Source organism: Elephas maximus, chromosome 8, assembly GCF_024166365.1.
Source record: "Elephas maximus indicus isolate mEleMax1 chromosome 8, mEleMax1 primary haplotype, whole genome shotgun sequence".
In the NCBI taxonomy this organism is placed as follows: Eukaryota; Metazoa; Chordata; class Mammalia; order Proboscidea; family Elephantidae; genus Elephas; species Elephas maximus.
Window position 1 is genome coordinate 131,512,829 of NC_064826.1, and position 24,773 is coordinate 131,537,601.

General features: G+C 39.2%; 1 protein-coding gene across 2 annotated transcripts in view; it reads right to left on the reverse strand.

Moving 5' to 3' along the window:
- SH2D4B (SH2 domain containing 4B) overlaps positions 1-24,773 on the reverse strand; it is a 171,530-nt gene that overhangs the window by 77,261 nt on the left and 69,496 nt on the right. For both annotated transcript variants that reach the window (XM_049893814.1, XM_049893815.1), the window contains exons 3-5: positions 9,751-9,910; positions 8,511-8,658; positions 5,288-5,435 (exon numbers count right to left, since the gene is read on the reverse strand). In XM_049893814.1, coding sequence (XP_049749771.1) covers positions 5,288-5,435; positions 8,511-8,658; positions 9,751-9,910 — 456 coding nt within the window. The remainder of the gene's footprint in view (positions 1-5,287; positions 5,436-8,510; positions 8,659-9,750; positions 9,911-24,773) is intronic.

Genomic DNA, 24,773 nt, shown 5'->3' on the forward strand with positions numbered 1-24,773 from the left:
AACAAAAAGAACATCGAAGAGGAAATCACCAAATCAATACCATTTACAATAGTACCTAAGAAGATAAAGTACTTAGGAATAAATATAGCCAGAAATGTAAAAGACCTATACAAAGAAAACTACAAGACACTACTGCAGGAAACCAAAACCGACCTATCTAAGTGGAAAAACATACCTTGCTCATGGATAGGAAGACTCAATATTGTAAAAATGTCTATTCTGCCCAAAGCAATCTATAGATACAATGCAATCTTGATTCAAATACCAGTGACATTTTTTAATGAGATGGAGAAACAAATCACCAGCTTTATACGGAAGGGGAAGAGGCCCTGGTTAAGTAAAGCATTACTTTAAAAAAAAGAACAAAGTGGGAGGCCTCATAGTACCTGATTTTAGAACTAATTATGCCACCACAATAGTCAAAACAGCCTGGTACTGGTACAACAACAGATACATAGACCAATGGAACAGAATTGAGAATCTAGACATAAATCCACCCACATATGAGCAACTGATATTTGACAAAAACCCAAAATGTGGAAAATGGGGAAAAGACAGTCTTTTTAACAATGGTGCTGGCATAACTGGATATCTACCTGTAAAAAAATGAATCAAGACCCATACATCATGCACAAAAACCAACTCAAAATGGATCAAAGACCTAAATACAAAGCCTAAAATGATAAAGATCATGGAAGAAAAAATAGGAACAACTCCAGGAGCCCTAAAATGTGGTAAAAGCAGTATGCAAAACATTACTAGAACTGCACAAACAGCAAAAGAGAAATTAGATAACTGGTAGCTCCTAAAAGTCAAACACCTATGCTCATCCAAAGACTTCACCAAAAGAGTAAACAGATTACCTACAGACTGGGAAAAAGTTTTTAGCTATGACATCTCTGGTCAGCAGCTGATCTCTAAAATCTACATGTTACTGCAAAAACTAAACAACAAAAAGACAAATAACCCAATTAAAAAATGGGCAAAGGATGTGAACAGACACTTCACTAAAGAAGACATTCAGGTAGCTAACAGACACATGAGGAAATGCTCATGATCATTAACTATTAGAGAAAAGCAAATCAAAACTACAATGAGATTCCATCTCACTCCAACAAGGCTGGCATTAATCCAAAAAACACAGAGTAGTAAACGTCGGAGAGGTTGTGGAGACACTGGAACACTTATACACTGCTGGTAGGAACGTAAAATGGTACAACCACCCTGGAAATCAATTTGGCGCTTCCTTAAAAAGCTAGAAATAGAACTACTATGTGATCCAGCCATCCCACTCCTTGCAATATATCCTAGAGGAGTAAGAGCCACACAAACAGATATATGCACACCCATATTCATGGCAGCACTGTTTACAATAGCAAAAAGATGGAAGCAACCAAGGTGAGTGGATAAATAAATTATGGTATATTCACACAATGGAATACTATGCATCAATAAAGAACAATGACGAATCTGTGAAACATTTCATAACATGGAGGAATCTGGAAGGCATTATGCTGAGTGAAATTAGTCAGCTACAAAAGGACAAATATTGTAAGAGACCACTATTATAAGAACTCAAGAAATAATTTAAACAGAGAAGAAAATATTCTTTGATTGTTCCAAGAGGGGGGAGGGAAGGAGGGAAGGGGAAATCACTAATTAACTAGTAGACAAGAACTAATTTAGGCAAAGGGAAAGACAACATACAATACAGGAGAGGTCAGCACAACTGGGCTATACAAAAAGCAAAGAAGTTTCCTAAATAAACCGAATGCTTCGAAGGCCAGCGTAGCAGGGGCAGGGGTTTGGTGACCATGGTTTCAGGGACATCTAGGTCAATTGGCATAATAAAAACTATTAAGAAAACATTCTGCATCCCATTTTGGGGAGTGGTGTCTGGGATGCTAGCAAGCGGCCATCTAAGATGCAACAATTGGTCTCAACCCACAGGGAGCAACGGAGAATGAAGAACTCCAAAGACACAAGGTAAGTATGAGCCCATGAGTCAGAATGGGCCACATAAACCAGAGACTACATCAGCCTGAGACCAGAAGAACTAGATAATACCTGGCTACAACCAATGACTGCCATGACAGGGAGCATAACGGAGAATCCCTGAAGGAGAAGGGGAGCAGTGGGATGCAGACCCCAAATTTTAGTAAAAAGACTAGGCTTAATGGTCTGACTGAGACTAGAAGGACCCTAGAGGTCATGTCCCAAGAACTTGTGTTAGCCCAAGACGGGAACTATTCCCAAAGCCAACTCTTCAGACAGGGATTGGACTGGACTATATGACGGAAAACGATACTGGTGAGGAGCGGTCTCTTGGATCAAGTAGACACAGGAGACTTTGTGAGCAGCTCCTGTCTGGAGGGGAGATGTGAAGGCTTACGGGAACAGAAGCTGGCTGAATGGACACAGGAACACAGGGTGGAGAGAAGGAGTGTGCTGTCTCATTAGGGCTATAGCAACTAGGAGTATATATAAAAAAAAAAATAGCGGGGTATATATGAGGTTTTGTATGAGAGACTGACTTGATTTGTAAATTTTCACAAAGTACAATAAAAAAAGAATTAAATACTTTTGTTCATCAAAAGACTTTACAAAAAAAGTGAAAAGACAACCTACCAACTGAGAGAAAGTCTTCAGAAACCATATATCCAAATAAGAATCTAATAATCAAAATATAAAACTTCAACAACTAAACAACAAAAAAGAAAAATTACCCAATTAAAAAATGGGCATAATACTTGAATAGACATTTCACCAAAGAGGATATTCAAATGACCAAAAAACACTTGAAAAGATATCTATCCATCAGAAGGATGCAAGTCAAAACCACAATGAGATACCATTTAACTCCCACTAGGATTGCAGTGGGTTTTTTTTTTTGGGGGGGGGGGAGGTTTAGGAGTGCTATGGTAAAAAAAAAGAAAAGAACAAATGTTGACGAGAATGTGGAATTGGAACCCTTATACATTTCATGTGGGAATGCAAAATGGTACAGATGTAGAAAATAGTGTGGTGGTTCCTCAAAAAACTAAAAAGAGAACTATCATATGAACCAGCAATTCCACTCCTAGTAATATACCCAAGAGACTTGAAAGCAGCAACACAGACACATGTATTCCAGTGTTCATTGCAGCAGTATTCACAGTAGTTAAAAGGTGGAAACAACCTAAATGCCCAACAACAAATGAATGGATAAACAAAATGTGGTACGTACATACATTAGAATACTCTCAGTCAGAAAGAGAAATGAAGTCTTGATCCATGCTACAACATGGATGGAGCTTGAAGACATTATGCTGAGTGAAACAAGTAATCACAAAAGGACATATATTACATGACCTCACTTGTATAAAAACAGGTAAATATATAGAGACCAAAGTTTATTAGTGGTTACCAGGGGTTGGAGGTTGGAGGAGAAAGGGGAGTTATTGCTTATGCAGCACTAGTTTCTGTTTATGGTGATAGAAAATTGGTATGATTAAGGGTAATGGTTACAGTCAGTTGGTGTAACTGATGTCACTAAAGTTGAATTGGCAAATATTTTTGCAACAACAAAAGAAGAGTAGCTGCTGAGACTGATTATATATATACAACCCAGCACCATGTGGGATTTGGTTTTTTGGTTTGGAAATTTAGGGTCATGGTTTCATGGGACATCCCAGTTAATTCGTCTAATATCATGTTCAGCACTTCTGTTCTACCTCCTAGTTCATTTGATAGTGCCTGGGGTCTTAAAAGCTTGCAAGCAGACATCCAAAGCACAACAATTGATCTCTATCCACCTGGAGCAACAGAGAAAGATGGACAGTCATGAACAGGAGGAGGAACTTGAATGTGTGCTTAATTGCCTCTATGAACAACTGCCTTCTTTGCCATGAGACCAGAAGAGCTGTATGGTGCCTATCATTACTGAATATTTTCATTAAAGATTCTATAGAAGAATCCCTACCAAAAAGAGTAAAAATGAAGAACTGAATTTCAAGTTCTCATGGAATTTAGGCTTTCTAGAGCCATTGAGGCTGGACGAGCCCATGAAATTATTATCCTGAGATAGTCGCTTAACCTTAAACCAAATATATTCCCTGAAGTCTTCTTTGAATCAAACAGTAGCTTGGCTTAATTAGTAAAGAATGTCTGCCTTGAACGTTGTGCTCTTTTAAAGAACTATCTATATGGGATCAAACTGACAACAGGAACTCGAAAGGTTAGCTTGGAAGCTTGAAAGGGGGAGTAAATTTATGTTAATGGGGAAGGAACAATTCAGAAAAGGAGGGTGAGATTGATTACACAATTTGAAGAATGTAATTAATGTCACTGAACTGTACACGTAGAAATTGTTTAATTCGTGTATGTTCTATGTATATTTTCAACCACTAGAAAATAAGATGTTCTGGAATTAGCGGTGATGGTTGCACAAATTTAAATGGGTGAATCTTATGGTATGTGAATTATGTCTTAGTTTTTTGAAATCTGTTTGAAGAATCTGGCACATGGTTAAGAAGTGCTGGGGAACAGAGGACCTGCCAGAGGAAGGCACCTCACATCCCTACTCTCCAGCCCCTGCTGTAGCCCTAGTCACAAACATCTCTAAACTGTGCCATTGCAACAGAGTCCTCCTCTCTCTCGGGCCAAAACCTAGGCCTAATCACGTCACTCGCCTTTGGAAGTTTCCCACCATCAAACCAAGTTTCACCTGCCTTTCCCACTTAACTTCTCACCACTCTGACACCCTCCAAGAGTTAACCACCCTACACGTCTCCATCTTCCTAAGCGTGCCACATCCCTTTGTCACCACACCTTTGCACATGCTGGTCCTCTGGCTAGAATACCCTTCTCAGCCTCTTTGCCTCATGTAACTCCTTTTTCCTCATCAAGTCTTATAACACTCGTCATCTCAAACACCACCAGGACAGCCATGTTGTACTCCAACTACAAGTGGTACATTCTCTCGAAGCTTGTGTGTCTATTTCCTCCCATGTCAGCTATTTTCTCCAAGATAAGGGCCATGATCCCTCATCTCTGGGTCCCCAGAGCTTAGCACAGAGCCAGGAAATTATTCGTTACTTGAGAAATGTCAAGTTTTATTTCTTAATATTAAGAAATTTTCCCAGCTACAGCATAAGTTCTTTGAGGGTAAAGTCCTTACCCATGGGCCCTTGAGAGAACCAATCACATGGTTAGCCTTTGGTAAAGGCAATTAGTGAACAACTGAACTGATAACTGAGCTAACACACCGGTGGGTGGAGGGTGGGTAGGAACAGCCAGCTCTACTCACACTGCTCTTCCCACTCGCGCTCCTCCTTCTCGCTGGCATGGCTCTGCATCTGGGCCTGCTTCAGAGTCCAGTAGAGCTCCTTCGCCCTGCATTCCTCCTGGAGGCGGATCTGCTCTTCTCCTCGCTTCCTTTCCTCTTCCTCTTTCCTCTAAACCATCAAGGGACAAAATGACAGAAGGTGACCCTGACACTCCATGAGGAAGAAGTGCCTCTGGGATTCTGCAGCCAAGTAATGACTGAGTCGCCACATGGTGGGGTGGGTCAATGGTGGTCGGCGTGTCTCAGCCTCTACATGTGAGATGGCAGGAATTACACATGACTGACAAGGCTGTGATAAGGATCAAATGGGCTGAAATATGTGGAATGTGTAAACTCTAAGGCTTTCTGCAAAAATGAGCAGACTCCTTAGCCATGCTTCTAGAGTGTGTGTGTATGTGTGTGTGTGTGCCTGTAATTCCTCAAAGCCAATTAAGCACCCAATTAACCAATGTCACCATGAGATATTTCAGGGAGAGGGCATGTTTGGGAACCTAAAATGTCTCTATTTTTGGCCCATTTTCAAAGTCCAAAAGCATCCTCTGTGTGTGTGTGTGTGTGTGTATGTGTGTGTGTGTGTGTTTTCCTCTACCATTGTTTACTTCAAGGTAACATGCATATGTGAAAAGAATCGAACAGTACTAAAGGCTTATAATGAAAAACAGCAGTTCTCTAAAAGAACTTCACCCCACCAACCCCATCTCAGGCCACTATGCAGAGGCCACCTCTTTTAACCACTTTAGCTGTTCCTTCAGGTAATTACACCCATGTCCTGAATAATACTGCTAATTCTTGATGAAGCAATTCTAGACATTACTGCCTTTCTTTTTTTGGTACACAAGTGTTTAGCACTCATATTTCCCACACACGTACATATTCATACTTCTAAGTTTTCACAATAAACTTACATCACAATTTGAGGTTAAATCAATAACCAGTGTAAATAAAGTTCACTGCAAAGCCAAATAGGGAGCTATTTTCAGCAATTCTAAGAAGCACATTTTTAACATCTCTGGAATATAGGTGTGTCTTACAACCCATGACTTGTCTTTTAAATTGGCAGCATTTTTTTTTTCTTTCTTGGTAATAAAAAAATAATGATGCACTTAACAATTAGTGGCATCTTAGATTCAGTAACATATGGTAGCATGACTGCTTTTCCTTTCACTTTGTTTTTTTCTTCCCTGAATTAATGGTTGTTTTACCTTGGAGTTGAACATTGAATTTTCTCAAAACCCCATTTGATCTATAATAAACCTTTCTCTGTAAATAAGCAAATGCTTTTTATTATAACAGGTAATACAGCAGTTATTTTTTTCCAAAGGACACTCCCACCTCCCCAGGGCTGTATCCCCTTCTTCTCCAGTTTGCACTGGTTGCTATCCAGATCTCAGGACTCACTCTAAGGGTTTCTGAGGTGGAATCCCTGGTCCTTTGTCCCCATGTCATCTTTTTTGGTTACGCCTTTATTTAGCAGAAACACATCTTTCAACAGTTCTTAGGGAAGGACACATAGACAGACATTTTCTGAGTCTTGTCTGAAAGTGTCACATGTAACTGCTAGTTAAGCTGATCATAAAACCTGCAAATCCTTATCCTGCAGAATGTGGAAGACTTTATTTCTTTATCTTCCAGCATCCAGTACTGCCACTCTTACCCTCATTTTTCTGTTTGGGGCATTATTTTTTTTTTTTCTCTGGAAGCTTCTAGTGTCTTCTCTTTATTACTGATGTTCAAGACTTTCCTTAATGGTGAGCCTTGGCTGATTTCATTCCTTGTGCTGAGCCCTCAGGTGCTTTCAATCTGGAGGGTCATATCTTTCCATTCCAATGCTTCTTTGCTTGAGATTTCTTTGACAAGTTCTTCCCCTCTCATTTCTCTTTCTAAAACTCCTATTCATCAAATGCTGAGCCTCCTATGTTGATCCTCTAAGTGCCTTATTGTATCTCTCCTATTTCCCATCTCTTGTCTTTTTTGTCCTACTTTCTGATTGATCTCACTGACTTTATCTTCCAAACCTTCCACTAAATTTTTTATTCCAGCTATTACATTTGTAATTTCCAAATGCTCTTTCCTGTTCTTTGGTTGTTTGTTTCTCTTCATTGCATCCTGTCCTTGTTTCCTGAATACAGTAGCTCATCTATCTGAGAATTTTAGAGCTTTTTCCTTCCCCATACTCTGACTGAGGTCTGGTTCCTCTGTTTTCCTCTGTTTGTTTAATTGGGTGTCTATCGTTCATACTGGAGCCTTTCCTCAGATATCTGTTCCTAGTTAAGAGAGAAGTAAATATCTGACTGGGAGGCTCAGAGTGTGTGGCTAGAGATTTGTTGAGAGGTGGACTTTGCAACATACATGATTTTAAAATGCCAATGTCCTCACTATCTAATCATAATGAAAAAAAAATTTTCACACAATTTAAAGAAGGGCAAATGCCATGACCATCAATTCACAAAATAATACATTATTGGGGTTAGTCATGATTCTTATTTTTCATCTTTTTGCTTATTTGTATTTTCTGTGTTTTCTACCAATAAAAAGAAAACTGTGTATCACTTCTATAGCAAAAAGAAAAAAAATTCACACAGGAGACCAGAATTTTTTTTTTAGATAACCTAAGCGTCTTATGAGAGGATAGTCAAGCTCCTTTACCGTATCAAGCTAACGATTCCCTACCTTGGGCCAGAAAATGTGCATATATCACCTCCTAGAGTCCTCAGAAAAACCACGAATGGGGTATTGTTATAATCTAATATTATAAACAAGAAAGCTAAGGCTTGGAGAAGTTCAGCAAGCTTCCCAAGATCACACAACAGCAAGCAGCAGAGTTGAAACTGGATCCCAGGCCTGACTGACAAAAACCAGCTCTATTTCCAAGCCTTATTTCAGGACTGTTGGTTTGAGATGCAGAAGGCCTGAGTTCTAATCCTGGCTCTATCCCCAGCCACTGCTACATGTGGCCTTGACAAGTCTCTTTCCCTGTCTGACCCTCAGCTTCCTCATCTGTACACGAAGTGGATTGGCCTAAATGGTGTGTCACATTCCTTCTTGCTCAGACATGCCAGAGTTCTGTTATGAAAAGACCTCTCAAGAAGCACCCTGTGTTGACCAGCACCATGACGACATCAGCCTCAGAGGCCTTGGGGGCTAGAGAAGGTGGCTGCACATAGTGCCACGTCCACTGGCCCACCTTGAACTCCTCATGTATCTGTTCCTCCAGTACTTTGGCAGCCTTATGGTCCTCCATCTCCACTTTCCATTTCTCGGCCAGGATCCGGGCTTTCTCATTGGCCAGTGCATCCCGGAACTTCTTAGTGATCTCAGCCTCCTTCTGTCTCCTTCCAAGAGAGCACCGGCAGGTATGAGCTCATGTGAACAACTGAAACACCACGTAAAAACAGAGCTTCAAATAAAAACAATGAGCAACTTTTTTTCTGGTCTATCGGGATGGCAAATAACTAAGGTCCATAAAACTCAGTGTTGGCAAAGGTGTGGGGAGACAGACGAAAATGTCATGTATGAGAATATAAATCAGCAGAGTCATTCTGGAAGCCAGGAAAACAAGACTCGGGGAATAATTTCTCACTCAAGTTTACAAAGGTGTATGTAGAAGATGTTCATCAGAGGATTTTTATAACGTAAAGAATAGTAAACAACCCAAATGTCCATCAATAGTACCAATAAATTAGATTTCTCATATAATGGAGCACTATACAGTAATCCTAAATAATGCTGTGGATCTATATTAATATGTTAAGGTGTGAATAAAGTAGCTTACAAAGCATGTGCCACCTAAATGCTCAAATGAGGCTATCTTAGGTGGGGGGTGTTAAGTTGTTAATTTATCCTTTTATAGTTTACAGTATTGTTTATATGTTTCACAATTAAAACACTCATTAAAATTGAGGAGAAAATGTTGGAGTCAGCTGCATATGGATTTTCAAGTTTGGTGAAAAAATTTTAAAACTAGTTAATGAAAGGAGTCTGACTCCAAACCTCACTGTAGGGCTCAGCTGTCCATCTTGTCTGCACAATGTGGGTGACATAAAGAGGAGCAGATAGATACCAAAAGTGAATCCAAAATACTGTAACATATCATAAACACACTGGACAGCCCAGGGAGGGAAAAACTTGTCATTGTAGTCTCAATGAATCCAAAACATATTCCTGTGAGAGGGCTATGCCCACACCACAGATGTAAAAACTGAGGCCCCAGGTCAGCTAACTACAAATCGGTGGAGCCAGAATTTGAACCAATGAGGTCTACCTGAAGCCAAGCTATGATGTTTGATCAGAGCTCAAAATAGCCAGCCAGCTGCCTGGCACCTCCTCCCTCCTGCCCACAAGCTTCTGTCCTTAGCAGGGCCTCACCCCAAGGCTCCAGGCTCAGTACCCACCCAGCACACCCACCACCACTCTATGCCTCTCACCAGAGCTCCTCGGCCTCCCTCTGTGCCTGCAGCCGTACCCGCTCCGTGATCAGCTCCTCGGAGATCTCCTCGTAGGGCTTGTCACCAGGACCCTCTCCCATGATCCAGACCCAGACCTCACCATCTGCCCCCAGGAGCCACTGGATGTGCTTGTCACTCGCTGCCTTGCAACAGAAGGACAAAGAAGGAGGAAGAAACAGGTCTGATTTCTCATTAGTAAGGAATGGCCTAAGCTGGCTGATGGTACACAACCAATACACCACCCTACAGAATGTTCTCCCTTCAAAAAGTGAGATACGGAGAGATACTGGCCTGAGTGCAGGGCCACAATCCTTCCCTCTCCCACTCCCTCTAGGGAGCAACACAGCAGCCAGGTCAGCCTACAGAAGCAGGTGTCCAAGATCAAGCTCTCCTGAGACCTTTAGCAGAGAGAGCAGCAGGCAACCGCCCAGCACTCTCTGAAGGGAGTAAATGTCACTCCCAGGCCAAGGCAGTCAGAAGCCAGTGTGCCTTGTTTGCACTCTTGCCCTCCTATCCCCTGGAATTGCTAGATCCAGCAGCCTGGGCCCAGAAGTCTCCCTTAGGAGGAGCCACACAGGAAATGCCACCCACGTCAGACTGTGATGTAAACACAAATACACCTTTGTTTAGTAAGCCACTGAGATTTCTCAGTGTGCCTATTGCAACAGCTTCCATCAATTACTGTTACAAATTGAATTGTGCCCCCCTCCCATATGTATTGGAATTCTAGCCCCTATACCTGTGATCCTATTTAGAAGTAGGGTTTTCTTTGTTGTGATTATTAGGTCATACCCAAGAAAGGCCCCCGCGCCTCTGTCAGTTTATCATATCGTCAGGGCTTCATGTTGCTGTGATGCTGGAAGGTACGCCACCGGTATTCAAATACTAGTGGGTCACCCAAGCCGAATAGGTTTCAGCTGAGCCTTCAGACTAAGACAGACTAGGAAAAAAGACCTGGTGGTCTACTTCTGAAAAGAATTAGCTAGTGAAAACCTTACGAATAGCAGGGGAACATTGTCAGATATAGTGTTGGAAGACGAGTTCTTCAGCTTGGAAGGCACTCAAAATACAACAGGGGAAGGGCTGCCTCCTCAAAGCAGAGTCGACCTTAATGACAAGGATGGAGTCAAGCTTTCAGGACCTTCATTTGCTGATGTGGCATGACTCAAGATGAGAAGAAACAGCTGCAAACATCCATTAATAATTGGAATGTGGAATGAAGTATGAATCTAGGAAAATTGGAAATCATCAAAAACGAAATGGAACCCATAAACATTGATATCCTAGGCATTAGTGAGCTGAAATGGACTGGTATTGGCCATTTTTAATTGGACAATCATATGGTCTACTATGCCAGGAATGACAACTTGAAGAGGAAAGGCATTGCATTCATTGTCAAAAATAACATTTTGGATCTATCCTGAAGTGCAACGCTGTCAGTGATAGGATAAAATCCATATGCCTACAAGGAATACCAGTTAATACGACTATTATTCAAATTTACACACCAACCACTAACACAAAAGATGAAAAAAATGAAGATTTTTACCACCTTCTGCAGTCTTACATTGATCACGCATGCAATCAGGATGCTTTGATAATTAACGGTGATTGGAATGTGAAAGTTGGAAGGATCGGTAGTTGGAAAATATGGCCTTGGTGATAGAAACGATGCCAGAGATTGCATTATAGAATTTTCCAAGACCATTGACTTCTTCATTGCAAATACCTTTTTTCAATTACATAAATGGCAACTATACATGTAGACCTCACTAAATGGAATACACAGGAATCAAATCGACCACATCTGTGGAGAGAGATGATGGAAAAGCTCAGTATCATCAATCAGGCCAGGGGCTGACTGTGGAACAGACCATCAATTGTTCACATGGAAGTTCAAGCTGAAACCAAAGAAAATTACAAGTCCATGACAGCCAAAGTATGACCTTGAGCATATTCCACCTGAATATAGAGACCATCTCAAGAATAGATTTGACACATTGGACACTAATGACTGAAGACTAGACATGGTTGTGAAATGACATCAAGGACATCATACATGAAGAAAGCAAAATGTCATTAAAAATACAGGAAAAAAAGAAAAGACCAAAACAGATGTCAAAAGAGACTCTGAAACTTGCTCTCGAACACAGAGTAGCTAAAGTAAAAGAGCCAAACAGAAAATTTCAAAGAGCACCTGGAGAAGACAAAGTAAGTATTATAATGACATGTGCAAAGAACTAAAAATAGGAAACCAAAAGGAAAGTACAAGCTCAGAATTTGCCAAGCTGAAAGAACTCCAATACTGGAAGATTCTACAGGGAATATATTAAACGACACAGGAAGCATCAAAAGATGGGGAGAAGACACAGAATCACTCTACCAAAAAGAATTGGTTGACATTCAATGATCAGGAACCTATGGTACTGAATGAAGAAGTCCAAGCTACTTGAAGGCCTTGGTGAAAAACAAGTGTCCAGGATTTGATGGAATACCAGTTGAGATGTCTCAACAAACAGATGCAGCGCTGGAAGTGCTCACTTGTCTATGCCAAGAAATTTGGAAGGCAGCTACCTGGCCAACTGAGTGGAAGGGTCCATATTTATGCCTATTCCAGGAAAGGTGATCCAACTGAATGCAGAAGTTATCAAACAATATCATTAATATCACACACAAGCAAAATTTTGTGGAAGATGATTCAAAAGCAGCTATAGCAGTATATTGACAGGGGACTGCCAGAAATTCAAGCCAGATTCAGAAGAGGATGTGGAACCAGGGATATCATTGCTGATGTCAGATGGATTGTGGCTGAAAGCAGAGAATACCAGAAAGATGTTTACCCATGTTTTATTGACTATGCAAATGTATTTGACTATACGGATTATAACAAATTATGGATAACATTGGGAAGAATGGGTGTTCCAGAACACTTAATTGTGCTCATGAGAAAACTGTGCGTAGATCAAGAGGCAGTTATTTGAACAGAACAAGGGAATACTGCATGGTTCAAAGTCAGGAAAGGTGTACTTTAGGGTTGTGTCCTCTCACATACCTATTCAATCTGTATGTTGAGCAAATAATCCGAGAAACTGGATTATATGAAGAAGAACAGGGCATTAGGATTGGAGGAAGACTCATTTACAGCCTGCATGATATGTAGATGACACAACCCTGCATGCTGAAAATGAAGAGGACTTGGAGCACTTACTGATGAAGATCAAAGACCACAGCCTTCAGTATGGATTACACCTCAACATAAAGAAAACAAAAATCCTCACAACTGGACCAATAAGCAACACCATGTTGTCAAGGATTTCATTTCACTTGGATCCACAATCAACACCCATGGAAGCATCAGTCAAGAAATCAAAAGACACATTGCATTGGGAAAATCTGCTGCAAAAGACCTCTTTAAAGTGTTGAAAAGCAAAGATGTCACCTTGAAGACTAAGGTGCACCTGACCCAAGCCATGGTATTTTCAATCACCTCATATGCATGGGAAAGCTGGAGGATGAATAAGGAAGACCAAAGAAGAATTGACACCTTTGAATTACAGCGTTGGTGAAGAATATTACATATACCATGGACTGCCAAAAGAATGAACAAATCTGTCTTGGAAGAAGTTCAACCAGAATGCTCCTTAGAAGCAAGGTTGGTGAGACTAGGTCTCACATACTTTGGACATGTTATCAGGAGGGATCAGTTCCTGGAGAAGGACATCATGCTTGGTAGAGAGTCAGTGAAAAAGAGGAAGACCCTTATCATGGATTGAGTTATGTTCCCCCAAAAATGTGTGTATCAATTTGGCTGGGCCATGATTCCCAGTATTGTGTGGTTGTCCTCCATTTTGTGATTGTAATTTTATGTTAAAGAGGATTAGGGTGGGATTGTAACACCCTTACTAAGGTCACAACCCTGATCCAGTGTAAAGGGAGTTTCCCTGGCGTGTGGCCTGCACCACCTTTTATTTTATAAGTGATAAAAGGGAAGGGGAGCAAGCAGAGAGTGGGGGACCTCATACCACCAAGAAAGAAGCACCGGGAGCAGAGCGCATCCTTTGGAACTGGAGCTCCTGTATGGAGAAGCTCCTAGTCCAGGGGAAGATTGATGAGACGGAACTTTCTCCAAAGCCAACAGAGAGAGAAAGCCTTCCCCTGGAGATGAAGCTCTGAATTTGGATTTCTAGCCTACTAGACTGTGAGAAAATAAATTTCTCTTTGTTGAAGCCATCCATTTGTGGTATTTTTGTTACAGCAGCACTAGATGACTAAGACAACCCTCAACGAGATGGATTGACATAGTGGCTGCAACAATGGGCTCAAGCATAACAATGATTCTGAGGATGGCACAGAACCATGCAGTGTCCCATTCTGTTGTACATAAGGTCACTATGAATCCACAGGAAAACTTCTAGAGTTAATAGTGGAATTCAGCAAATTTGCAGGGTAGAAGGCCAACCCACAAAAATCAGTCAGGTTTCTATATACCAACGAGTAATCTGAAAGGGAAATTAAGAATAACAATTCCACTTACAATAGCATCTAAAAGAATAAAATACCTAGAAATAATTTTAACCAGGAATGTGAAAGATTCGTACAATGAAAATTATAAGACAACTTACAGACTGAGAGAAAATTTTAGAGAACCACGTATCTGGTCAAATATCCAGAACATATAAGGAATCCCTACAACTTAATAACAAAAAGACAAACAATGCAGTCAAAAGATAGGCAAAGGATTTGAGTAGACATTTCACCAAAGAAGATATACAAATGGCCAACAAACACATAAAAAGATGCTCAACACCATTAGCCACTGTTTGTTGTTATTGTTGTTAGTTGCTGTCAAGTCAGTTCCAACTCATGAACTCCCCAGGTGTACAGAGTAGAACTGCTGCATAGGGTTTCCAAGGCCATGAAATTTCAGAAACAAATCACCAGGCCTGTCTTCTAAGGCAACTCTGACTGGGTTTGAACTGCCTTTCTTTCAGCTAGTAGTCGAGTGCTTAACCATTTGCACTATCCAGGCAACCCTGAGAGAGATTCAGATCAAAACCATAATGAGATACCACTTCATTCCCACTAGGATGGCTGAGATTGAAAAAAAAAACAGAAAACAATAAATGTTGGGGAGGATGTGGACAAATTGGAACCCTTATCCATTGCTGGAAACCCTGGTGGTATAGTGGTTAAGTGCTATAGCTGCTAACCATAAGGTCAGAAGTTCAAATCCACCAGGAGCTCCTTGGGAACCCTATGGGGTAGTTCTACTCTGACCTATAGGATCACTATGAGTCGGAATCGACTCAACAGCAACAGGTTACGGGTTTTTATCCATTGCTGATGACAATGTAAAGTAATACAGCTACTGTGGAAAGTTGTTCAAAGAATTACCATATAACCCAGCAATTCCACCCCTAGGTATATACCCAAGAGATTTGAAAACAGCAACATAAACAGACACATTTACATCAGTGGTCATTACACCACCATTCGCAATAGCCAAAACGCAGAAACAACCTAAACACCCATTCACAGATGATTGGATAAACAAAATGTTGTACATATATACAATGTAATGTTACCGCCAGAAAGAGAAATGAAGTCCTGATACATGTGTTAAAAATAACCGAAACACAAAGAGATTAAAAAATAAGATTTATTCTGGGCAGTCATTTTATATGTATGCAGGGAGGTTATTCTGTTTCTATATACAAGTGGCTCAAAGTAGGCTAGTTACAATTGTTAAAAATATATATACATAAATAAAATTTTGAATTAACTCAAAACAATAATATAATATTTGCTTGTTTCATGATTTAATGAACAATGTGCAAATTGGAGGAGTGCAATTCTCTCTGCATGAAGGAAAATGAAAAAAAAATGTTTCCAAGGATTATAGATTGCACAGAACTTAAATATTTTTTCTATTTATAATGAAAATTTTATTTTGTTTTTGGTGAAAATATACAAAGCAAAACCCACTCCCATTCAATGGTTTCTAGATATAATGATTAGTGACATTGGTTACATTCTTCACATCATGTCAACATTCTCAATTCTGTTATAGTTGTTTCATGTCCATTTACTTAATCTTCCTGCCCCCCAACATTTTCACCTATGCTTCAAAATAGCTGTTGGCCATTTGGTGCTATACAGATACTTTTTAAAAAAAAAGAACCCAGTATTCAAGGGTGACAATCTTTACTTGTTGAACTAAACTTAGTTTAAGGGTAACTTCAGGGGATAGCTTCAATTCAGGGTTTGAGGATTAACTCAGGGCCACAGTCTCAGGGACTCCTCAAGCCTCAATAGACCCAGTAAGTTTGGATTGTTTAAGAATTTGAAGTTTTCTTCCACATTTTTCTGCCTTTCTATCAGGATCTATCTATTGTGTCACTGATCAAAATGTTCAGTAATAGTAGCTGGGCTCCATCTAGTTCTTCTAGTCTCAAGATAGAAGAGGTCATGGAGACAATTAATACCTATAGTCTGGTTCCTTCTCTGATTCTTGGATTTCCTGCTTTCTCTTTTGTTGCAGATAAATAGAAGCCAATAGTTGTGTCTTAGATGGCAGCTCATAAGCTTTTCAAAAAAAAAAAAAAAAAAACCCAAACCCGTTGCTGTTGAGTAGATTCTGATTCGTAATGACCCTGTAAGACAGGTTAGAACTGCCCCATGGGGTTTCCAAACAGCAACTGGTAGATTCGAACTGCTTACCATTAAGTTAGCAGCCTAGCTCTTAACCACTGCACCACCAGGGCTCCAAAAGCCTTAAACTCTCAACAAGATGGGCTGACACAGTAACAATGGGCTCAAACAGAAAAGACTGTGAGGAGGGCGTAGGACCCGCAGCATTCTGTTCTGCTGTACATGGGGTCACTATAAGTTAGAGCTGACTCAACAGCACCTCACAACAACACAGAAGTTGACTCCAATTAGACATATCCAATCACTTCACAGGAGTAGTTCTCTTGGTTTGAGGGCTTACAATCATGGCATTTGGTACAATCCTGTTAATTGGCATAATATGCTTTTTAAAGTTTATGTTCTATCTCCAAGCATGGTGAATAGTTTTATAAGACCCCAGAAACTACTCAACATAATGACCTCTAGTTTCGATCACATTGTAAGATGTTTTAGGACCTCATTTCTCTTTCTGGTTGAGAATTATCCCACTGTGTGTATATACCACATTTTGTTTATCCATTCATCCATTAATAGGAACTTAGGTTTTTTCCATCTTTTTGCTATTGTGAATAGTACTGCAATGAACACAGGTGTGCAAATATCTGTGCATGTATTTCTATCAGATCCCTAAAAGTGGAATTTCTGGGTCATATGGTAGCGAGTGAGTGAGTGAGTGACTGACTGACTGACTGACTAAGTGAGAGTGGCTGAGTGACAGAGTGAGTGAGAGACAGAGTGAGTGAGGTTCATTAATAACCTCTGATATGCAGACGACACAACCTTGTTTGCTGAAAGCAAAGAGGATTTGCAGCACTTACTGATGAAAATCAAAGATTACAGCCTTCAGTATGGATTACATACACATCAATATAAAGAAAACAAAAATCCTCACAACCAGACCAATAAGCAAAATCATGATAAATGGAGAAAAGATTGAAGTTGTCAAGGGTTTCATTTTACTTGGATCTACAATCAACACCCACGGAAGCAGCAATCAAGAAATCAATTGCATTGGGAAAATCTGCTGCAAAAGACCCCTTTAAAGAGCTCAAAAAAAAAAAAGTCACTTTAAGGACTAAAGGTGCTGCTGACCCCAGCCATGGTATTTTCAATCACCTCATATGCATGCAAAAGCTAGACAATGAATAAGGAAGACCAAAGAAAAATTGACACCTTTGAATTACAGTGTTGATGAAGAATAATGAATATACTAAGGACTTCCAGAAGAACAAAAAAAATCTATCTTGTAACAAGTACAACCAGAATGCTCCTTAGAAGCAAGGACAAGACTTTTACTCACTTTGAACACGTTATCAGGAAAGACCAGACCCTGGAAAGGTACATCATGCTTGACAGAGGGTCATCGAAAAAGAGGAAGACCCTCAAAGAGATGGATTGATGTAGCGGCAGTAACAATGGGCTCAAACATAGCAACAACTGTGAGGATGTTGCAGGACCTGGTAGTGCTTCTTTCTGTTGTACATAGGGTTGCTGTGAGTCAGAATTGACTTGACAAAACTAACAACATGGTAGTTCTATTTTTTAGTTTTTTGAAGACACATCAGACTGTTCTCCACAACAGCTATACCATTTTGCATTCCCACTAGCAATGGATAAGGCTTCCAATTTCCCCCACATCCTTGCTAATATTTGTTATTTTCCTTTTCTTTTTTTTTTAATCTCTTTTTTTTTTTAGTCATACTAGTTGGAGTGAAATGTTATCTCATTGTGGTTTTGATTTGCATTTCTCTGACAGTTAATGACACTGAGCGTGTTTTCATGTGTTTGTTGGTAATTTGAATATTCTCTTTGGTGAAGTGTCTGTTCATGTGCTTTGCCCAAGTTTCACTTGGGTTACTTGTCTTTTTGTTGTTAAATTGTGGAAGCTTTTTATATATATATATATTTTTATATATGTTTTAGACATCAGACCCTGTGATGGTTAAGGTTGTATGTCAACTTGGCTGGGCCATGATTACCAGTGGTTTGGCAGTTATGATGTAGTTTGTGATCACCTCTATGATGGGATCTGCTGTGAGTAGCCAATCAGTTGAAAGGGAGCTTCCATTGGAGTTTGGCCTGAATTCAATATAGGTAGACTTTCTGGCAAGGCTCACAGGCTTTTGCTCACACTGGATCCTGCAGATGACTCCTTTTGTCTGACCTCCAGTTCTTGGGACTTGAGCTAGCAGCCTCCCTACCGTCTCACCTGCCAATCTTGGGATTCATCAGTCTTTGAAGCCTGTGAACCAGACCCTGATGTCTGACTTGCCAATCTTTGGTTCACCAACCCCTGCAGCTACACGAATCAGGAGAAGCGTCATCCAACCTGACTCACAGACTTGGGATGGTCCAGCCTCTACAACCACATGAGCCATTTCCTTAATATAAATATATATAAATATATATAAATATATATAAATATATATAAATATATATAAATATATATATATATATATATATATATATATATATATATATATTTGCTTTACTGGTTTTGCCTCTCTAGAGAACCCAACCTAAGGCAAACCCTGATTGGTTATATTGTTGCCAAAGATTTTTCCCAGTCTGTAGGTTGTGTTCTTACTCTTTCTAAAGTCTTTTAAATAATGAGGTCCCAGTTATCTATTTTGTTTCCTGCTGCTTGTGCATTTGCTGTCGTGTTCAACAATCTATCATTGAGAAAAATTAAGTCCCATTGCTTTGTGCTATATTTTCTTCCAAGAATTTTATGGTTTTTGATTTAACATTTAGGCCCTTGATCCACTTTTAGTTTTGGTATATGGCATGAGGCATGGATCTTGCTTCATTTTGCTGCATGCTGAAATCCAGTTTTGCCAGCACCATTTGTTGAAGTCCAACACCCACTCATGATAAAAACTCTCAGCAAAATACATATAGAAGGAAAATTCCTTAACATAATAAAGGGCATTTATACAAAGCCAACAGCCAACATCATCCTAAATGAAGAGAGTCTGAAAACATTCACCTTGAGAACGGGAACCAGACAAGGATGCCTTTATCATGGCTCTAATTCAACATTGTGTTGGAGGTCCTAGCCAGAGCAATTAGGCTAGACAAAGAAATAAAGGGCATCCAGATTGACAAGGAAGAAGTAAAATTATCTCTATTTGCAGATGACATCATCTTATACACAGAAAACCCAAAAGAATCTGCAAGAAAACTACTGAAACTATAAGAACAGTTCAGCAGAGTATCAGGATACAAGATAAACATACAAAAATCCGTTGGATTCCTCTACACCAACAAAGAGAACATTGAAGAGGAAATCACCAAATCAATACCATTTACCATAGCCCCCAAGAAGATAAAATACTTGGGAATAAATCTAACCAGATATGTAAAAGACCTATACAAAGAAAACTACAAGACACTACTGCAAGAAACCAAAAAAGATCTACATAAGTGAAAAACATACCTTGCTCATGGATAGGAAGGCTAAGCATTGTAAAAATGTCTATTCTACGCAAAGAGAGCTATAGATATGATGCAATTCTGATCCAAATTCCAATGACATTTTTTAATGAGATGGAGAAACAAATCACCAACTTCACATGGAAGGGAAAGAGGCCTTGGATAAGTAAAGTATTATTGAAAAAGAAGAATATGGTGGGAGGCCTCACACTACCTGGTTTTAGAACCTATCATACTGCCACAGTAGTAAAAATAGCCTGGGTATTGTACAACAACAGATACATAGACCAATGGAACAGAACTGAGAATCCAGACATAAGTCCATCCACATATGAGAAGCTGATATTTGACAAAGGTCCAAAGTCTGTTAAATGGGGAAAAGACAGTCTCTAACAAATGGTGCTGGCATAACTGGACCTCCATTTGCAAAAAATGAAAATAAGACTCATACCTCACAGCATGCACAAAAACTAACTCAAAATGGATTAAAGACCTAAATATAAAATCTAAAACAATAAAGATCATGGGAGAAAAAATAGGGAAAACACATGGCATAAACAGTATAGAAAATGCTAACAATGCACAAAGACCAGAAGAGAAACTAGACAACTGGGAGCTTCTAAAAATCAAACACTTATGCTCATCCAAAGTCTCCACCAAAACAGTAAAAAGATTACCTACAGAATTACAAGAGGAGAAAGACAAAAGTACAGTATAACAACACATCAAGAGTCCTTCATTAAGAATTAGTAGAAACCCTGGAGGCCAGAAGACAATGGAACACATATATAAAGTACTGAAGTAAAAGAATTGTCAACAAATAATTCTTTACCCAGCAACATTGTCCTTCAAAAATGAGGCAGAAATCAAGACATTCTCAAATAAACAGAAGCTGTGGGAGTTTGTAACTACCAGACCTCCTTTGCAAGTATTACTTAAGTGAGTTTTTCAGATGGAAAGGAAAGAACACTAGATAAATACTAGAATCTGCATATACAAGAGAGAAAAAGAGAGAGAGAGAGATCACCAATAAAGGTAACAGCATGCACAAATATAAGGACAAAGCATACGATATTTTCAGGGAGTAAATGTAGTAGTTATGTTCCACAAGAAATACAATATCAAGTGCAAAAGAAATAAATACAAATTAAACCCACTGGACACAGAAAACCTGTTGCCATTCAGTAGACTCTGGCTCATAGTGACGCTATAGGACAAAGTAGAACTGCCCCATTAGGGTTTCCAAGGAGCAGCTGGTAGATTCAAACTGCTGAAATTTGGTTAGCAGCCTGACCTCTTTACCACTGTGCCACCAGGGCTTCTATTGGATATAGGATGTATAATGATGTAACAGAAGACTCAACAACAGAGATGAGGGAGGAGCAAAACAGGAATAGAATTTTAGTATGTTAATAGTGTATGCTGCTTGTTGTTTGAATGTTAAATGTTGACGTTAGGCTGAAATAAATTGGTGCAATTTTAAGTTGTTCAGTGTAATATTTCTGGTAACTACTTAGAAAATACACACAGAAGGGAAGAAGAAAGAAATCAAAAAGATTCAACACAAAAAATTACAAAAGTATGAGAGTAGTGAGACAAAGAAGACACAGTAAAACTTGAGAAGGCTGAAACCCATGTAACACAGAAACCTGTCAGAAAAGGAAAATTCAAATATTTTCCACTAATAAAGAGAGATAGAAAAGTGGTAAGACTACATCCTGTCAAAGGCAGAACACTTGTGAGACCCAGTTAAACAAGGCAGGCCCATCACATTCTAGCTCTCACAGGTTTCATGGTACAAGACGCACAAAAAAACAATTAGCAAAATGAATGAAGTAAATCCTTCATTTTCAGTAATTACCTTAAATGTAAATAGTTTAAACTCTTAATTCAAAAGGCAGAGAGTGACAAAATGGGTAAGAAAAACATGATCCATCATTATGCTGTCTCTGAGAGAGAGACACACCTTAGACCAAAGGATACAAATAGACTGAAAGTGAAAGGATGAAAAAGGAATATTTCATGCAACTAGTAACCAAAAAAGAGCAGGGGTAGTCATCAGACAAAATAAATTTTAAATAAAAATCTGTTAGAAGTGATGAAGAGATTACATAATAATAAAAGGGTCGATCCATCAAGAAGATACAATAATTATAAATATGTATGCACCTGAAATCAGTGCTCCAAAATATATGAAACAAATACTGAATGACATGAAAGAAGTAGACAACTTCACAATAATAGCTGGAGACTTCAATACCACTTTCAATTCTGGACAGAACATCTAAAAATATCAGTAAGGACATAGAGGACTTAAGCAACATCTTAAACAAATTATACCTAATGAACACATATAGGACACTCTACCCATCATCAGAATAATACACATTTTTCTCCTGTGCACATGGATCATTGTCCAGAATAGACCACATGCTAGGCCAGAAAACAAGTCTCAACAAACTAAAAAAAATTGAAATTGCACAAAGTTGTTCTTTTACCACAAAGGAATACTATTAGAAATCAACAGCAGAAGCAAAAATGGAAAACACACAAATTCATGGAAGTTAAATGATGCACTACTAAACAACCATTTGGTCAAGGAAGAAATCAAGAGTAAAATAAAAACAAATACCTGGGGATAAACAAAAGCAAGAACACATCATACCAAAACTTAAGAAGTACACCAAAGGCAGTCTTCAGAGAGACATTTCTAGCAATAAAAAAAAAATCACATTAAAGAAAGAAGAAAGCTCTCAAATAAATAGTTTAACTCTCCAACTTGAGGGTCTAGAAAAAGAAAACTAAACCTAAAACTTCTAGAAAAAAAGAAATAATGAAGACCAGAGTAGAAATAAATGAAATAAAGAACACAAAAACAATAAAGAGAATCAACAAATCCAGAAGGTGGATCTTTGGAAACACCAATAAAATTGACAAACTGTTAACTAGGCTGACAAAGAAACAAAGAGAGAAGATGCAAATAACCAAAATAAGAAATGAAAGTGGAGACATTACGCCTAACCCAAATGAAGTAAAAAGGTCTATAAAAGAATACTATCAAAAACTGTACTCCAACAAAATTGATAACGTTGATGAAATGGACAAATTCCTAGAAGCACATAACCTACCCAAACTGACTCACAAGGAAGTAGAAAACCTCAACAGACCCATAAATGAACATATTGAACAGTAATTTAAAAAAAAATCTTCCAACATAGAAAAACCTGGGACCAGATGGCTTCATTGGGGAATTCTACTGATTATTTAGAAAAGAACTGATACCAATTCTGTTCAACTCTTCCAAAAAGTAGAGCAAGAAAGAATACTTTCTAACTCTTTCTATGAAGCCAGCATTACCCTGGTGCCAAAGCCAGACAAAGACACCACAAGGAAAGAAAACTACAGGCCAATATCCCTTATGAATATAGATGCCAAAATTCTTAGCAAAACACTAGCAAACACTATCCAACAGCATATTAAAAGAATGCGACATCACGATCAACTGGGATTTATACCAGGAATGCAAGGTTGGTTCAACATTACAATATCAGTCAACACATTATATTAATAGAACAAAGGGAAAGAACCATATGGTCATCTCAATTGATGCAGAAAAAGCATTTCACAAAATCAGCACCTTTTTTTTTTTTTAATTGTACTTTAGATGAACGGTTACAGAACAAACTAGTTTCTCACTAAACAGTTAGTACACATATTGTTTATGTTGTTGTTAGGTGCTGTTGAGTCGGTTACAACTCATAGCGACCCTATGCACAACAGAATGAAACACTGCCCGGTCCTGCGCCATCCTTACAATCGTTGTTATTCTTGAGCTCATTGTTGCAGCCACTGTGTCAATCCACCTGGTTGAGGGTCTTCCTCTTTTCCCCTGACCCTGTACTCTGCCAAGAATGATGTCCTCCTTCAGGGACTGATCGTCCTGACAACCTGCACAAAGTATGTAAGACACAGTCTTGCCATCCTTCCTTCTAAGAAGCATTCTGGTTGTACTTCTTGTAAGACAGATTTTTTCATTCATTTGGCTGTCAATGGTACATTCAATATTCTTCGCCAACACCACAGTTCAAAGCTGTCAATTATTCTTTGGTCTTCGTTATTCGTTGTCCAGCTTTCACATGCATACAACGCGATTGAAAATATCATAGCTTGGGTCAGGGTCACCTCAGTCTTCAAGGTGACATCTTTGCTCTTTAACACTTTAAAGAGGTCCTTTGCAGCGGATTTACCCAATGCAGTGCGTCTTTTGATTTCTTCAATGCTGCTTCCATGGCTGTTGATTGTGGATCCAAGTAAAATGAAATCCTTGACAACTTCAATCTTTTCTTCGTTCATCATGATGTTGCTCATTGGTCCGGTTGTGAGGATTTTTGTTTTCTTTATGTTGAGGTGTAATCCATACTGAAGGCTGTGGTCTTTGATCTTCATTAGTAAGTGCTTCAAGTCCTCTTCACTTTTAGCAAGCAAGGTTGTGTCATCTGCATAACGCAGGTTGTTAATGAGTCTTCCTCCAATCCTGATGCCCCGTTCTTCTTCATATGGTCCAGCTTCTCGTATTATTTGCTTGGCATACACATTGAATAGGTATGGTGAAAAAATACAACCCTGACACACACCTTTCCTGACTTTAAACCAATCAGTATCCCCTTGTTCTGTCCAAACAACTGCCTCTTGATTTACGTAAAGGTTACTCACGAGCACAATTAAGTGTTCTGGAATTCCCATTCTTCCCAATGTTATCCATAATTTGTTATGATCCACACAGTCAAATGCCTTTGCATAGTCAATAAAATAAGGGTAAACATCCTTCTGGTATTCTCTGCTTTCAGCCAGGATCCATCTGACATCAGAAATGCTAT